The 18063-nt window shown below is 43.0% G+C and overlaps 1 protein-coding gene across 6 annotated transcripts in view; it reads left to right on the top strand.

Annotated features, from left to right (window-relative positions):
* LOC119021333 (glutamate receptor-interacting protein 2-like) overlaps positions 1–18063 on the top strand; it is a 264095-nt gene that overhangs the window by 91198 nt on the left and 154834 nt on the right. For 2 of the 6 annotated variants that reach the window (XR_005075526.1, XM_037101554.1), the window contains exon 1: positions 11693–12074. The exons of 2 other annotated variants lie outside the window; for them this stretch is intronic. Coding sequence is in view for 2 of the 4 variants with exons in the window: in XM_037101554.1 (XP_036957449.1) it covers positions 11918–12074 (157 nt within the window). In the remaining 2 variants the exon portion in view is untranslated. Of the gene's footprint in view, positions 1–11689; positions 12075–18063 lie in introns of those variants that run through there. 2 more of the 6 variants (XM_037101560.1, XM_037101565.1) reach the window with 2 other exon arrangements.

Here is an 18063-nt window from a genome sequence, read left to right as displayed (position 1 = left end):
GTAGCCCTGGTGGAGCAGGATTCAAATGATTTGGGTTTGGTGAATGAATCTTTCCTGATTCTGATTCCAGTAGCTGAATACCTGTCAGCTGATGCCATGATCCCATACCAGTATATCACATATAGTTATTGTCTGCTGTAAATTAACTCTGTACAGATGTTATTCTACTAAAATCTGTTAGTTGCACACAGGTGTATAGGACAGGATCCTCTTTATGATAGAAAAATGACATGTTATCAGATCGATGCATGGGTTCCTGTACCTGCCGATATCTGATTCAGCATTTCCAGCAGTTTTGGAGGGAAAGCTAGTATTGGAATGACCCCGATCTGTTATAATTTATAGTCATTGTTTAACTGTTGGACTGTAGAAGGAAGCTGGAGCACACACACTGAACTGTGAGGCGACAGTGCTAACGACTGCCCCATCGCTCTGTTCTACATATATACAGGGCACATTAAACACACACATACACATACATAATTCAGCAATCTTTCACACTCACACACACACACGCACACACACACACACACACCATGCTGATTCACAGCATACTGTCCTCACGACACTCGGCTATTAGACTCAATCCATCCATTTGCATTGCTGGACTATGTGAGTCACTCATTGGGCATTCCGTGTGTGTGTGTGTGTGTGTGTGTGTGTGTGTGTGTGTGTGTGTGTGTGTGTGTGTGTGTGTGTGTGTGTGTGTGTGTGTGTGTGTGTGTGTGTGTGCTCGGGAGGTGCTGCAGTGTGTGACAGACAGCTCAACACTATCTCTGCTGCACACACCGCTCTGCTCCTCTCATGACCCATTTAATTTCCTCTGAACGCCGCTGACACAGTCCCGTTACCCGTGGCAACGCATAGATCCAGCACATGTGTGTTGCAAAGTCATTGTGTGTACTTAAGTTATAGCACAAGAGTGTGTTTTGAGGAACATTGGTGTGTTTATTAGAGAGAGTTTAACATTTCTTTGAACATCGCGTGTGTGTGTTTGATATTTCATTTATGGCTGCATGTACTTGTGTGAGAGTGTGCTTGTGTATGAACAAAGAGAAATTAGCATTTGTTGCCTCACAAGGAGAAAAAAAAAAACCCACTCCACTCTAGTGTGTAAGAACATTTACAGCTGAGTTCACAAAACCCCTAAAAGAGCCTGAGAAGCACAACGTAATGACAGAATCATAATTAATCCACACAGATGTAAATGGGGGAAGGTGGTTGGAGTTGGAAAAACACCAGTGGTGCATTGAGGGTGCGTTGCTCAGCTGCAGAAATAGTGCCAGCTTGTTGTCTTTCCAAGTGAACAACAGTGAAAGTGCCATTCACATCGACGGTGTAGCTGTGGTGTCTAAGTATTTAACATATTAATAAATAAATGCTGTAAAAGTGCCAATAAATAGCCAGGAAGGATTTGTCATCAGTCACACCTGAAAGGAAATATGATTTTGAAACTTGAGCAATATTTTACAGAATATTTATGCTGGTAAGAAAAGCACATGAAGTGCATACATCATCGTGGGACAATTAAAGCAAAACCACAGTGATCAATTAACATGGTTTAGAAATCATTGAGCGAAGGATGATCACAGTCAATGGACGCATCTCAGTGAGATCAATGAAGGAGAACTAAGATATGGACAGTAGAGCCACTGTGCAGGAAAACTGTCTTCTGTACTGAACTTGAGTTTGAAGCTGGTTTAAGTTCCATGTAAGACAGAATTTGTTGGTGTGGTCTTGAAATAATATCACAGTATTTATAGGCTGTACAGCAAAACATATCACACAACTTGTTTTTTTAAAATTCTATCAAAAGTGCTTCATAAATAACCTCATACCAATGTCAAACATATGTGTCGTATATATTGCAGAGCCCTAACTCTAGTGTGTATTGAATGAATCAGTTTATGTGAGTACCTGACTAATTGCGAGGCTCACATGAGTTTTTTGTACCTGGAACACACGTCGGTCTGCAGTCACGCTTCAGGAACTGTTTTTCGTCGATGTAACCGTTGAGAAGGCAAATGCTCGACTTCTCTGTTCTTTGGTTGAAACGACGACGACGAAGATGACAAAAAAAAACTCTTTCCAAAACAATGAGGCATGATTGTCCAGCCTCTTCCCATCTGAAGATTCAGCTGCTCCCCTGACGCTGAAACACGAGATGCTGTGATTTCCGCCAGTGTTTTCAAAATGTATTCATGCAGATGGAGCCAAGTTGCTGGATAACAATGACGCCGTAACACAATGGCTTAATCAGCAAGTTTTCTTCCAGCAGAACCGAGCGCTCGGGCTGAACAGCGTGTTGCAGCTGACAGTGAGGTATTGACTTTAGTTCTTACCTCACTTTCATCTCACTTAAGAACATTGTTTGTCTCTCACCAACAAGTATTTACTGCCAGTCCTTTCAAAAACTGGTCAGAGACGACATGGAAATGTGTTTCCCCAACCTGCTCTACTTTAGCTACCAGGAGCCTTTATCTCTTTCCATCTCCTTCCTCTTCTTTTTTATTTTTTTTTTTTGTGGTCCCGCTCCCCTATAGGTTTCACTATCTCACTTTATTTCTCTCTCGCTGTGTGCCACATATTTCTTAACCCCCCCTCCCACGCGCCCATGTCAGGGGAAGTTTTTCAGTCAAACCAGAAAAAGAAGAACCCAGTGAAATTTCTAGAACACGGCCTGGTTTTTATACCCTCTGTTTGTTTATCCTCACAGTGTGTGTGTGTGTGTGTTTGTGAGAATTTGTGTATACGTGCTCATTTCTGTTGAATTGTCTCGTACGTCTTCTCCGGGAAAGAAGGAGCCTGGAAATCTTCAGAAACATTTCTCGGCAGAATATGCATGCTGTGTTTCGTGCGTGTGTGTTTGTTCGTGTGTAGTCGACCCAGAAGAATTAAGAGAGGCCGACGGAGAGAAAGTGTTTGCTCTGCAGTTCACATCTATAATTTGTCCTCCTCCCCTCTCTCGCGCTTCCTCTCCTCTTCCTCGCTCTACCATTCCTCTCCCGTCTCATTTCCCAATTCCCACCCTGCGTTCCTCTCTTGGTCAAAAAAAAAACACCCATACTAGAATGTGTGTCTGTGACTAATCGTCTCATTTTTTTCAGTGATGCAGTGCAGTGGTAGGCTCTTGTACAACTCACCTCGGCCATGACTTGACTCATCAACACTCGAAACGCTCTATTAAAGCCACTGATGCGTGCATGTATCTGGAGAATCTCCTGCTGTGGCTCCACAGAAAGGTCCTGGACAGTTTTTCACTTTAGAATTGGTATAAAACTGAATATTAGTTCCTTTCAGCTGCAGAGTGAAATGTGACAGGGACAATGTTCCTCATGGGGATGAGTGAGTTTGACTCTACATCACTAGTCGAGTGCCAGATTACCGAGTATGTGGAGGGAAGCTATTAGACCAATCAGTCAAGGGGGCTCATGATGACTTGTTCAAACTTGTTGTACTTGCAATATTCTGAAAACCTGCCAGTTGACATCAATGCAACGCATATTTGTCCACTTCCTGCACAATCATAATCACAGGTGAACTCTGAACAGTAACCAGAGGATCAGATCAAGATATTGTCCACATCAACCTGTTCTTACATGCAGCACACAGCAGGAGTTTGTCCGTGTCAGACGTTGTTCATACATGCTGGAAAAGCTCGGCACGGTTCGATCGAGGGGCTACAGACTGCTCCGTGAGACGACTGCTTTGGACGTTAATGTCACTAACACGTGGTCATGGTATCCACAATAGTAAGGAGAGAGGGAAAAGTAATATACAGGCAACTCACTGTGGAAAGAAAGCTGCAGCATTTTGGATCTGTAACCAGCAGAAGTGTGAACGAGCAAGAGACCAAGCGGGAAAATATTATATTATATTAAATATATATGATATTCTGAAAGCCACTGCCGAGACGTTCACTGAAAGTAAGTTTGACATGAATTAGTTCCACAGATTTTCCTTTTGTATCGTGTGTAGATCTGCCTCGGGAAATGTCATGCAAATTTATCCAAGGTGTCTCGCAACACGCCCGCTTGTCGCTTTATCACTTCACCGTATGTTGTGCTACGTTGTAATTTAGCACTTAGTGTACGATTCTACTTGGGAGACTGAGATCATTGCTTGACAGGATGAGTGAGGCTGGGGCAGGAAAACAAAAGCAAAGTAAGGGAGTGGGAGAGATTGATGGACGAGGGAGGGAGGATACAATCATTCGGGGACAATAAAGCCTTTTACGAGAAAAAGTAAGCCTTTTGTTAGACTTCATGTGATGATTCCTTCTGAGGTTTAGGATAACAGATGAGAATGTCGACACATTTACTTGAATGTGGAATCACACCGCTGACTTGATTTCTTTGGTTCAAATCAGGGAAACAAAGAGAAGAAGAAGAGGAAGAATATATATCGCTGCTGACTCTAGATCATCATATGTACCTTTGTGGCTGCTTGGATGAGGACAAATCGTCATGGGTCCAACCAAATTACATGGCTAGTTTGACACTGTAGGTGACCCTGTAGCTTTGGTTCCTGGAGCAACCCTTTGTTGGAGTAGCTCAAAGAGTGAGAATAGTCAGTGTCAAGGCGTGTTTGGGATGGATGGACGGGTCATACGCTGGACTTTCGCATCTTCTTTGAGACCAAGAGTACAGAGCTGTGGGTCGCACAACAGTGCACGTCATCGACACCTCCGCCCATCTCACGCAGTTGCCGGCACATCGACAGCTCGGATTTACATTGCAATGGAAGTGAAAATAAGTGCACCCTGAGGCGTCAAATTGGCGGACCAAAACAGACCCCCAGTATACCGCCTTCTGTCTAAATCCACAGATATAGCAGCAGAAAGGACGGTCTTATTTGCGGCTTGCTGCCTAATATAAAAAACGCTACTGTCATAATTCAAAAGGGCAATTAGTTGAAGTTGTTTGAATTTTGCTAGATGCGACCTTAGACCTCACAGGCGGATCTGGTTTGGTCCTGAGTAGTACATTTCCACGTTTTTGGGTTAGGGCACCAATATTTGGACATCTACACCAAATGAAAACCCAACCTAACCCTTCATAATGTCACATAGATCAGTTAGCTTTTGAGTTAAAGTGAGATTTGTGCAACCTTAAAAAGGAGAGGAGTTGATATTTTCTGCTCTATTATGTTTGATATCCCTTTTTTACTATTTGAAAGTTTTATTATTCCTATAAAATGTTCCAAGGATGAGCAAAATCTAGTTCTCAGTGGATTTATCAAGTGATTGTATGTCATTCCTCTGACCACATTTGCCTCTGTTGCTTCTGCTTTGCCCACATCCTCAGACAGTCAGTCAGTCCACCTTCCAAAGCAAGGAATGGAAAAGTTTGAGTGAATTTAGAGCAAAGTCAAACCAAAAAATGGGTCATGAGCCTGTTTTTTTTTTCTTGTGAGTTGCCAACATGACACAAGGCTGTTTTTGATGCGACCGGTTCCCTAGGTGTCACACTTCGTACCAAACGCAAAGTGAATATTCAATCTGAAATATGAGATGTTCAGACTCAAAGCTAATCACAAGGTGTCCCATCGACATCAGCTGAAATCCACATAAATCAGTAAGAGTGTGAAGCTGTTCTCTTCTTGTTTTCATCATGTGGGAGTCTGCAGACACCGAGAACCACAGACGACCCAAACACATATACGGACATATTTTTTGTTAGAAAAGAAAGAAGCTTTATTATTATGCTAAATTTTGGACCTGGGTTTTTTTTTTAAAGTCTGAGTCAGAAGTCTGTTCAAAGACTGCGGCTTTCAAATGTCATCTTTTGAGTTTAGTTTTTGATATTTTTTTTCCTTATCTGACATTTCCTGTGCTTCACTTTTTGAATGTGCACGTCTGTCCCGAACATTGTGTTCCTGACTTTTATAAATCCCTGCATCTGATCTGTGTGTGTGTGTGTGCGTGTGGGAGGCATGAATTGGGATTAACATTAATTCTCTAATTGCATAATTAGGAGGGGGAAATGGTGCAGACAACCAGTATTAATGACAGATTTGTGTCCCATAAACATGAAACTGACTCATTTGGGTTTTTTTACAATCCATGACTCATCCCCTCCAACGACTCATCAGAAAGACTGCTGTTGATAATTTGGACCTCTGAAATATTAATGTTAAGAAAACAAAACTTTTCGCATGTTTTTTTCATTTTCTAACTTTTTGTCACTAGAGACGAGAACAGTGACATTAGAAGAGCAACATCCTGCTTCTGATCTGTTCTTATTTAATATTTAATTTAAATTTAACAATTTCAGATAGATCAGACGGTCTTTTGAGTTTTATTCATTTATTTATTTTAGGTACATTTTGCTCATTTAAGCAAACTATTTCATGCTGTCAGTTGAATATAATTAGATGCTAAAACCTTTGTAGCATCTATGTAAACAAGCCAAACAAAGCAAGCACACAGTAAATGTGATCTCACCTCTTAGTGACATCTCAGAAGGTAAATGTGGTTGACAGTGTTGTCCTGCAAGAGGTGCTCAGTCACCTTAATTAGATTTTCCCTGAGCAGTTCCATTTTGATTCATGATGGATGGAACGCAGTCCAGTGAGTGATTATCACTTTGCTAAACTTTGGGTTTATTTGCCAAAAAAATCACTGTGAAAACTTAGAGGCAACAGTCAGCTCCTGTTCTCAGTCCCAGCGTATCAAATACAAGAACTTGGCCAGCGGTCCAACACATCAAACTATGTGGGAAAGGTACTCCTTGAGTTTCATTTCTCAAGGCACCCCTCTAGTGTTGTAGTATAAAGAATGATAAAGTGCATCAGGTGCATTTCTTTGCCATAAAAAGTGGTGGACTGAGTTCCTGTGAGCTCCAGAATCTCTGGCTGGAAGGCTAAGCTCTCAGTTTTACAGGTCGAGCTATGTTCCAACGCTCCCCTGTGGTGTTGAGCGTTGGGTAAAAACTGAAAGAATGAAGTTGTGGATGCAAGTGGCTAAAGTGAGCTTCCATTGTAGGATGGTTCAGCCTTAGATATAGATTATATATCTCATCTGGCCTGGGAACGCCTCGTGATCCCCTGAGAGGAGCGTTGCAAGTGTTGCAAGGGAGAGGGATGGTATCAGCCTGCTTCCATCGCAACCTAGAGCCCAACGTTGATGTTCTCCTGAACCTAACCAAGTGGTTTTGAAGGTCTAATCTGATGTTGCATGTGTGTTATTGCTAACTGGACTGTGCACACATTATCACTCACGTTCCATTGATGGACAGCAAACATCTTCACTGAATCAGCGTACTCTCAAATGCATCGCTCAGGAATGCGACGGTACTATTTCACAAGGGACGGGGACTTTTTCATTCAGCTCGCACACCGCACCCTTAAAGAGGATAATACTGAAGCTTGTAAATGGCTTTTTAATGTGTAGCTTTATTCAGCTATCAGTGGGCTGCTCAGGTTGCGTTTGTGCATGTGAACGCACGCACAGAGTTTAAGTAATGTGAAATTTGAAATGCTGTGATTAACTCACACCCCCATTCGGTGAGACTGTTTCATAACCAGTTCATGTGGAGTACCAGTGAAGCACACTCATACGCACAGACACTGCATATATCTTGTTATGAAACTTTGAACACCCTCCTGGCATCAGAAAAGAAATCATCCCTTTAAACCCCTCTAAGTGAATTAATGAAAGCATGCCAAGTTTGTGGAGCCTGTGTGTGTCTGAGAGCAGTGGGCGGGTGACTGCCTTTGTGTTTTCTCTTCTCATGAGGATCCACTAAAATAAATTAATGAGAATAAGAAAAAAAAAAAAAAATCTTTAAATACACCAAACAGAAATATAAACGCTTATCTTTTTCGCTCACCACATCTAATGACTTGAAATAAAAGGTCTAGGACTCTGTTCACGGATTTCTTTAAAACCATGTGAGTGAGCTCTTCTCCTTTGCCAAGACGATCCATCCAGCTGACAGATGTGGAAAATCAATATGCTGATTAAACGTTATGATTATTACATGCTCTAAAATGTGCAATTTTATCTTGAAAAGGGTCGTTCAGACACTGAAATCTGGATTTTACATGACGGATATGGATTAATGACCGACATCTGCCTCAGTCGATCAGGCTGTTGATTGTGGCCTGTTGAATGTTGGTCCACTCCTCTTCGATGGCGGTGTGAAGTTGCTGGAAGTTGGCAGGAATTGGAACATCCTGATGAACACGCCAGTCTAGAGCATCCCAAACATGGTCAGCTGGTGATGTGCATGTTCTGGGTTTGTCTAAGTGCTGTATGGAAGGCAACTGGACTCGTTTAATTTCCTTGCCAACCTCTTATCCAAAAGGCTTCTTCATTTCTAACTAACTAGAGGGGAGTTACAGGCGTTAAACCTCTGTGTGGGTGTGTGAATATGCCCAAAAAATAAATATGCACAGAGGTTCCAGAAGTCCAGTTGCCTACGATACAGCACTTTACCACGACCTGGATGACTGAGAACCATCATCAACAAGGACTGAGTTGTTTTCAGCTTCCACTGATTATGTAGAGATCCTCACGACATGGGGCTGTTCATTCACATGTTGCAACAGAGAAAACTGGGATTCATCCAATTTCAGCCATCGTAGGTGAGAATGTACTCATTCAAATTGGTAAGAACAGCGAACTACAGTCATAGCCCAATTGCTAGAATAAACATTAGTCTGATTTGGTTGAATTTTCTGTATCTCTCGTCACAAAGTGCTTGTAAGCGCAAGAACCCCTTGGTTAGGTTCGAGAAAACAACATGGCTTGGCTTAAAACATGCTACCTGTTCTTGGTCGCAATGAAAACAGCAGGAAATGTCCCCTGATCTTCGGTTTTGTCCCCACTAAATTGGGCAGAGATGGTATTGGTTGACACAGACTCGCCCACTCGGCTGCCTTGTGGTTTGTAATAACGCCACCGCCGCACCAAACCTACCGTTGCATCAGCCGTCCAAGTGGCCGGTTTCAGGCCATGTTGCAGCTGAGGGGGCCAGATGTGACGGCTGAGGCAGGCGTAGTTACTCGTGTTCTGCACGACTACCACAGCCAGACCCTGTTCTCATGGAGTTGTTTAGTGGGGAAACTATTTAATCATCACATTCTTACATAATGTAGAAGATACCGCATATTAAAGTAGAAGCTATCGGTCCTAACAAGTTGTGTTAGGAGGGAATTATACAAAATATAGCCTACAGAGCAAAATCAAACAGACAATTTAAGTACAGTACATGAAATCCTGTACCAGGATGCTTCTGCTGTGGAGGAGTTTAATTTCCTCTTAATGCACCGCAGCAGTCAGAAAGAAACAACTGGTTTTAGGTCTTGGAATCCGCTGACAAAGCCAAATGCTGAATCGAGTCTATTTCTGTCTCTCTGACTTCCTGCAGACTCTATAATACTTTGAAAGTTGTTACACTGTGAGCTGTGAGGACAGTCGCTTTACCGCTCAGGATGTCTGACAGTCTGCAGCTGACCTCCTTTTCAAACTTCGACTTCAGTTACACTCAAGTTATTGTCGAGAGGTTTTTTTTTTTCAGGTTGGCTTGTGGAGACATCAACTGCTGACATGATACTGTGAAAGCAAAATAACTGAAGGATGAAACAGATTCATCCGTTCTTTTTCTATAAACACTTATCGTACTCAAGTTTCTTCTAAAGTCAGTCCATGTTCACGTCATCCGGGATTTAACTCTGAGGCACACGAGTTCTTATGCAAGAGAACCGAGTTACTGAATCTTTTTCATCTCCGTCATCCATATATAATAGAGAGATATTGACTTCTGCATGGTTAAAAGGAAACAGACCTCCACCGCTGGTAGGGTCCAAAATCACTAAGTAGAAAGATGGCGCCTGAACTTCCACACAAACTCTCTTCCTATGAGGTTGTAGGACTCTAAACCAACGCCAGTTTTACCTTTGCTTCTTGGACTGGATGGTCACTTTTTTCAGAGGTTTGTTGACAGAATGATGGGAAAGTTAAAGCGTCCTAAGAAACATTATTTTGGTTCATGGTGAGGACAGAACCAGCAGCCTCCTACATCCACCTGAACATCTAACTTGTCATAACTCAGAGGTTCCTAACATGTTGGCCTGGTCTTCACAGAAATCTTAGGGTTTGCCAAAGGATATCTGCGGCGGAAGATAATGAGAATCAAAACTACATAAAGTGTCTTGGTGTCCTTTAATTAACGCTGAACACCCACAGATGATGACTCTCCTAAAGTGCAACCCCCCGGGGCTCATGATACTCAGAACCCATAATAATCTTCATGGGGTGACTTTTAATTTCCTGCCAGCAATCAATTTTGTCAGGTGTCACACTTTTAAAAAGGATGGAAACTTCACTGCAGGATCGCGCCGCCTGTATTGGATCGTTCTCGGGTCAGTGATTAAAGAAGCATGTCCTAAACCCCCGAGTGAGTTTTCATTATAGCTCCCTGAAGTTCACACTGTCAGCTCTGCAGAGTGTGTGTGTGTGTGTGTGTGTGTGTGTGAGCAACTTCAAAACGCTGAGTGTGTATAATAGATGGTATGACTATTTGTCATTTTGTGTGTGTGTGTGTGTGTGAGGGGGCTAAAGAGAAGTGTCCACAGTGTGTGTCATACCAACCACCTGCCACCTGAGTGCATTCTGTGTGTGTGTGTGTGTGTGTGTGTGTGTGTGTGTGTGTGTGTGTGTGTGTGTGTGTGTGTGTGTGTGTGTGTGTGTGTGTGTGTGAGACCTCCCCTTCAGAGGAGGTAATGAGTTTATTATGGAAGAACACGAAACAGAGATTAAAGTTCAGATGAGAGAAAGCATAGAAGAGACAAAAGAGAGAAAAGAGGAAGGGTGTTGAACCGGAGAGGAAGAAGAGTGAAGGGAAGGATGGATTGTGTGGGGCGTTAAGGGGACAGGTGGAGCGTGAGGGATGGAGAGATGGAGGGAGGACAGGAAAGAAGGAATTTAGGGAAGGATTTTAAATACATGGAAGAGGGAAAGAGGGAGGAAATGAAGGAGAGCAGGAGCGAGGGACGCTCGATTGATTGAAGGAGTTAGCCTCGGTCGCTGTTGTGGGGAGAGACAAGCTGTGTGTGTGTGTGTGTCTGTGTGTCTGTGTGTGTTTGTGTGTGCATAACACAATGAAAAAGTGAAAGTGTGTGTGTGCACAAGAGAGAAAGAGAGATAATGAAGCATAGAACTGCAGAGACACATACAAAACAAAAAAAAAAAAACCAGCACCACACTGAGCCTTTTTTTAAAAAAAATGTTGTTTTATTTTTTCCCTCTGCTCTTCCTCTGGATGTACCGACACAGAGTTTTGACGGTTTGATGTGGGAGGTGGTGGAGGGAGGTGGTGGAGGGAGGTGTGGTGGTGGTGGTAGGGGGTAGATGGAGAGAGAGAGAGAGAGAGAGAGAGAGAGAGAGGAGGGGGGAGTACATGTGCTGCCTCTCCCAGTCTCCCTCTCCTCCCTTTTCCCACAGTGTCTCACTTCTCTCGTTGCTTTCGTTCATCGGATTGTCTGTGAGCTGAAGAGGAGGGAGGTAAAGAGAGGGAGAGGAGGCAGAAGACAGAGGAAGAGACAGAGAAGGAGGCTGAGGCATCCGGGGGTCTAAACCTGTGCAATTAAACGCTGCGTTGGGGGGAAAAAAAAAGGGGTGGAGGCAGATCTTGAAGGTGAGGAAAGAAGACGAGAGGAGGAAGAGGAAGGATTTGGGGAAAACCAGAGAGAGAGAGAAGAGAGGGAGGAGGGAAGCAAGTAAACGCAGAGTCGTGAAAGTTGTCAGAATTCCCCAGAAAGACAAAGAAGAAAGACATCGAACAGACGAGTGAGACGAAGGAGGGACGAAGGAGCGATAAAGAAGAAAAAGAAACTCGAGGAGATAAGAAAAAAGGAGAAGAATTAGGCTCGAAGCTGATAGTGAGCCTGAGTCAGCCGTCAGTCATCCAGGATGGACAAAGTGGAGCGAGTGATGAAGATGGTGAAGAGGATGTCGCCGAGGAAGAAGAGGAGAGAAGGAGGGGGAGGAAGAGGGGGAGGACCAGGGGAGCTGGAGAGCCCGGACACCCTGTGTGACGAACTCTGCCGCTTCAGCCTCTGCATCAGTGGTGAGAGGTCGCCCCGCCACGTGTGTGTGTGTGTGTGTGTGTGTGTGTGTTTCTCACACACATCATCATTAATGTCTCATAAGATGAAGTCAACATGGTTTGAGTGCAGATCTGTTTCTTCTTTTAAGTCTTTATTCTCATCTGCTTTTGTCCTTTGGGACGCTCTGATTGGACGTGACTGCAGCATTGTTTATTTTGCTTTCCAGACTGCCGTGTGTGTGTGTGTGTGTGTGTGTGTTTTCTTGGTGCACATAAACAAATAAAACAACGCAGGAGCTTTCGAGTGTATATTTCCAGCGTGTGTTTAATATTTCCGTAGTGTTGGTTTGATTTAACGATCAAATGACTCATCCTTGTGTTTTCTCTCCAGCAGATCTCATTAATGTTATTAATGAAGCTTCAGTGTTCAGGTTTAAGTAACCAACATCTACAGCAGCGAAGCCATTAACGATCTGACATTCCTAATCAGGGTCAGATTACTTTGAAATATGCTCAGTTGCTACAAATGACATGGCAATTTATTTTTTCTGAATCAAACAAAATGACTATCACACTTTTATATTAAGAAATGGACGCAGAAATGAAAAACAGATGCAGTCTGTGTTTATTTGCAGGCTTATTATTGAGGCTAATTTAGCCTTTTGCCTTTGCTGCTGTTGTCTCAGACATAGTTGGACTATTGAAATGGCTTTACAAAGTGTTCATGTCCTTTGAATGACTGAGCCTTTTGAGGAGGCCCCTTATGATACTGTCACCTGTCACTAATGCACCTGTTTACCTGTGAAGGATCCAGACGGGTGTTTCTGCAGCTTTCCTGAACTTACCCAGTCTTTTGTTGCCCCCCCCAACTATGTTTGACAAGTGTTACTGGCATCAAATTCAGAATAAGCGTATATTTATAAAAATCAATGAAATTAATTAAGTAAATCACTACAATAAATCAGAAAAAGACTGCCACATTCTGTCTCAACATTTCAGAATCAGGGTTGCAGACAGTTTTGACCGACATGAGCTCAATTGTAGCTCCATTAAATGGTTTTACTAAAAATGGCTAAAACAGCATTTTCTTTGTGTTTTCCACGACCTTTGTGTTTCTGACTAACTGGACTTTGTTCCATTGGTTTTCACTTCACTCCTTCTTTGTGCGATGAGATTTCTGATGAAGAATTGGTCGTGGTTTGGATATCTATCATCACTGACTGGACATTTTCTGAAAGCAAACAAATGCTGCCGTCTAGACTGCTGCAGCATGACTGAGCATTAGTTGCAGCATTAGTTAGCCTGAAGTTAGTTTCTCAGAAGTCCTGTATGTTAATGTAATACATAGGAGACTGGAGGAAAGTGGCACTGCTGAGATTTTCTTTCCTGCAGCGACAGAAAGTTTGACGCTGTTTTTGTCGTCCGCTTGCCCGGTGTTTGCTGCGTTCCCCCGTTCAGCCTGCTTAATTAGTTAGTGCTACCATTTAATTAGCTCTGCGCTGGTTAGCGGTGATGCTACAGTTTGTGGGGGATACCTCATGTTCTTCAAAGACTTTGGAAAGTGTTTCGCAGAGAGCTTCATGTTTTTTTGTGTGGTTTATTTTTTAACCCGCTTTGATGGTGCACAAACAGCTCGGCGAGGAAAGCGAGAGGGGGCCGAGCGCTGGAGAGGGTGTCTGGAGGATGGGAGTATACAGTAAACCCTGTGCCTGCCTATTTTCCTCTCCCCCTCCCGTATATCCTTTCATCAAACAATCTTTCTAATCACTCAGCAGAAAGAGCGGCAGCCATACTTCAAACAGCATCAAGCAGCCATCAGAGAGCCAGGCATTACACTGCAGGCGGGGAAAGGTCACTTTGTAAACAAGAGGGAACGCCAACATATCAAGGCGAAAACCCCCCAACATTCCCCTTCTGTTCCGACACAATAGATGATTTTCGTTCCTCCTCCATGACACTTCCTATTTGCTGGGTGCTTTTATCTGGTGCATCCTCACAACAACAGATCAGAAATGTTTAGTATTCCTGGTGTGAGGACGAGAAGGGTTTTTCGACCAGCAGATTCCTGTCGCTCATCTTAATGCTGGTTGTCAACAATCCAACCAATCATCTTCTCTGCGATATGTTGGCAATGACAACGAATCTTCTGTTTTGTCTTCTACGGCCCATTGTTTCAGGGCTTCTGATGTGGTCGGCAGATATCTGAGTAACAGACCGTAATGCCAAGTCTTCCTCTTCAGTGCATCAGTGCATTGCTTACGGTCCGATTAGCGACCTGAGGCGTGGAGTTTTAGGACCAGACGGCATTTCAGTTCATCTCTATAAACCATTATCTTTATATACATGGAGATACAGTGAAACAAAGTTTATTAAAACTTACATTTTGGTCAGATGATTGCCAGTCAGTTCCAGGAAAATACCTGTGTGCAACAAAAGCCCGCTTAAAGTAAAACTCTTGCCAAAACGCCAGCTGGCAGGACGGTGACGAGCGGAACAAGCTGCTGCTAACATGAGCTGTTCAAAAACTTTCTCTTTAGTAACTCTGTGCACACAAACAATGTTGTCACTGCTGGTGTTCATGTGTAGAGACCCTGGTGATGCTACCAGCAAAGTTTCATGTTGTGTCGAGACTTCTTACTGTTTTAAAAATAGAGATTTTGATGCTATTGTAAAAAAAAATGAGTTTGACCCGAAAACGAAAATACGGTAAATCGTAGAAGTGCCTCTTTCGCCATAATTATGCTTTCACACGAATTGTCGACTCATGTGCATTCACAAAAAAAAAGCCTAGGTTGCGTTTTGGCGAGAGTTTCGCTTTTAACATGATTGCATGATACTTCTGACAACAAAATCATGTTGCATACACATTCAGTATCCACATGAATACATCTGTTTAGATAGAAAATGGGTCTTCTTTTAGATGCTTCTCCACTTTGACAGCATTAATACATGAACTTTTAATACGCTGAAGTTGGTTCACAGCCTTTGCCAGTCCCTTTCCAAGTCCAGTTAATCAAAGACACACACCTTTGACAGCCCATTTAATCTCCCTTGTTAACTGCAGGTCTTATGGCACTGTTCCTCCCCAACTCAGTTCAGTAACTGACAGATGGTGATAGACTCGCTACAGAACAACGAGAGCAGAAGAGCTCTTGGAACAATGGATGTGTGTGTGTGCACGTCGGTGTGTAAGTGTTGAAACTGTGTTAGGTGGAGAATAAAAGGGAGAATTACTAGTTAGAATGAAATAGAGGACAGTTATGGATTCACTGGAAAATAAGAACTTTTACCTTGAGAGCGGTCTGGACTATTCATCTGTCTCGGAGCATGATTTTCTCTTGGAAATAAAACTACCACTCTGAGCTAAATTTGAACAAGCATAGTGATGGGCCCTGCAGCAAAATATTCAAATTCACCTCAGGTGGATTTCTTGAAAGCAGGCACAGGTAGGAGCAGGCAGGCTGCACATGCAATCAGAGGGGAAGATGAGCACGATAAGTCAGTCTGTAGGCCGACACATGCACAGACGGCAGTTTGCTCGAGTGCAGAAGAGTGATGTTCAGTAGATCTCGGCCCAACACTTTAAATGTGATGCAAACTATTCATGTATGTGTGTAAAGAAATAATGTTTTATCCCAACCCTAACCACGTGCCTAAGCCTAACCAGACCACGAGCACAGATTGAACACACATTGAAAACTGAACTCAAAGAAATTAAAAGTTTCAACGTGTCCATAGTTTGCAGAAACATATATTTCTATACTAGTTTGTGTGATTCTGTTCATCAAAAACAGATGAAATGAGACACAATTTAGTGTGCTTTGTTGGTCCAGTTAGCATAGATGTGTGTAACCAATTATAATACTGAAGACGGCGCTTGTGTGTGTGTGTGTGTGTGTGTGTGTGTGAATGTGCTGTATAAGCCACTCATATTGTTCCCTTCCACACTGGGTTAGTGCATGTGTGTGTTCTGGTGCCTAAATATACCCCAGAGCTGCTGAGCCTCTGCAGTATTTCCCTGAGAGCCAATTTTCATCTCAAATCTGCATCTTAATTGCGCCTCACACACACAAATGATCAGTTCCACCAGTAAAAACTCCAGCTGAAACGCCGCGGCAGCCGTCAGATAATGCAAACGAGGTGTGTGATAGAGGTGGGAAATTACCATCAGCTGGCAGCTAAAATTCTGCCCCGACAGTCAAACTTTCACCTTGAGCGGAGCCGTAGATAAACAAAAAACCCGGCGGCGCGTTTCAGGCGTGTTCAGGATGCGTCGGGGAGGCTTTTAACTGTGACCTTTTCATTTAACCTGCAGCATATCAAAACAGAGCAAACGGTAAAATATGGAAGCTTCTTATGGATTAAAATTCGATTTTGTCTTGGCTAAATGACAAGTTCACGTTACCCTCGAGACAGATAGACAGACGAACCTTGCTCTGGCTGAACGACGGTAGGAGGTGACCACTTTTTTGTGCTGTAACTGAATAAGAAGATTCGAGTTTCAGTCCCAGGATCAGTTTGATTGCATTGTTTTCCATCAGATTGTTTTCTGTGCAAGAAGTACAGATATAGGAAGCTAGGCTTCAGCCAATCATGCAAAATGGTTTGTTCACCTGGCGGATGTGAGCAGAGAGCGTCCGGTGTGACGTGATTGTTGGACACTTCTTAGCAAGTTGGTTTTATGCTTAAACCCAAACACACAACATTTCTTCTCCTACCTTTTTCCAAGCCACTGTCGCAAAGACAACTGGATCGCTTTATGTTTTCCTTTCAACAACTCAGGAGGCGCAAATGTATTCATTTTATTTAGTTCATAATGGAGACGTGAAAGCAGACAGAAATGGTGCCAGGCTGACTGGATCGTTAGTCAGCTCCTGTTTTCCAAGGAGATCTCGAGCCTGGCGGCAGAGAAATAATGGCACGTTGAAAGTGAGGATGATAGGAATCTATTCTAAAGGCAGAAGATGATGTTATTCTACATCAAAAAACTGTCTAGTGACACTTTAAATACAGTTATGTTGTTATGCATGGTGGAGCAAACAGTTTTCAACTTATTGCAACAGTTACCTGACAACTGATTTCAAAATAAAAGTCCATATACAACCAATTCGAAACTGTTCTAATCCCCAACATTAAAGTGCGGGAGGAACAGGAAGTGTGGTTAATGTGTTGATGGATTGTGAGGAAGGTTAAGTATTTTATACATTTTTCCAATTTCCATGTGTTTGTGTCTGTTTGTGTTGTCTCACTTTTTTGTATCTGGCAGAGACATTAGCATTTTGAAACATAATTCTGAAGGCTATGCTGGTATAAATATCTCTCATGAACAGCAGCAGCCAACTAGCGTGACAAATTATTATTAACCACAAGACAAACGCCTATGTATATTTGGCAGCGACTTGTGTGGTTTCCTGCTCTAACAGGCACGTTGGCAGGAAGACAACCGTCATTAGGGGAGGCCATCTTGTAGTCGAACTGTCTTATCGTTATTAAAAATAATGAATCTGGCAGGTGAGTCTGGGGGATGGATTTGCTATCGCTGCCACTCAGGGAGGCAGAATTAGATCCACGGCGTGTACACAACAACTGAAGTGAGTAAAGACCTGTTAACTGGAGAAATGAGTGGCTGCACATCAAAAGTACCTCAGATGGAGACAACATTTTTAAATCAGCCTGTTGAAAGCGGCTCACAAAAGGCTGAAGAGGCTGAATCACATCCACAACCGGCTGAATGGCGACATTGGCAGCAAAAGCGCATCAGAGGGGGGAGATAATTGAATATTTCAGCAGAGAAAAAAAAAACAGATCAGAGCAACGAGAACTCACCAAACAGGGCAGGTAATGAAATGTGACATTGGAAAGACCTGCTCCAAATGGGTAAATAACAACCTGCTGATGGCCTCTACAGCACGCTGCCCCTCAGGTAAATATAGATGTCACGACGCAGCCGTCTGTACTGTGCGACCTGTATAGTATAGCCATTAGCTCGGTGGCTATAGTGCTTTTAACC

This window comes from Acanthopagrus latus, chromosome 6 (genome assembly GCF_904848185.1).
Source record: "Acanthopagrus latus isolate v.2019 chromosome 6, fAcaLat1.1, whole genome shotgun sequence".
Classification (NCBI taxonomy): Eukaryota; Metazoa; Chordata; class Actinopteri; order Spariformes; family Sparidae; genus Acanthopagrus; species Acanthopagrus latus.
This window is presented reverse-complemented; position numbering and strand designations above follow the sequence as displayed.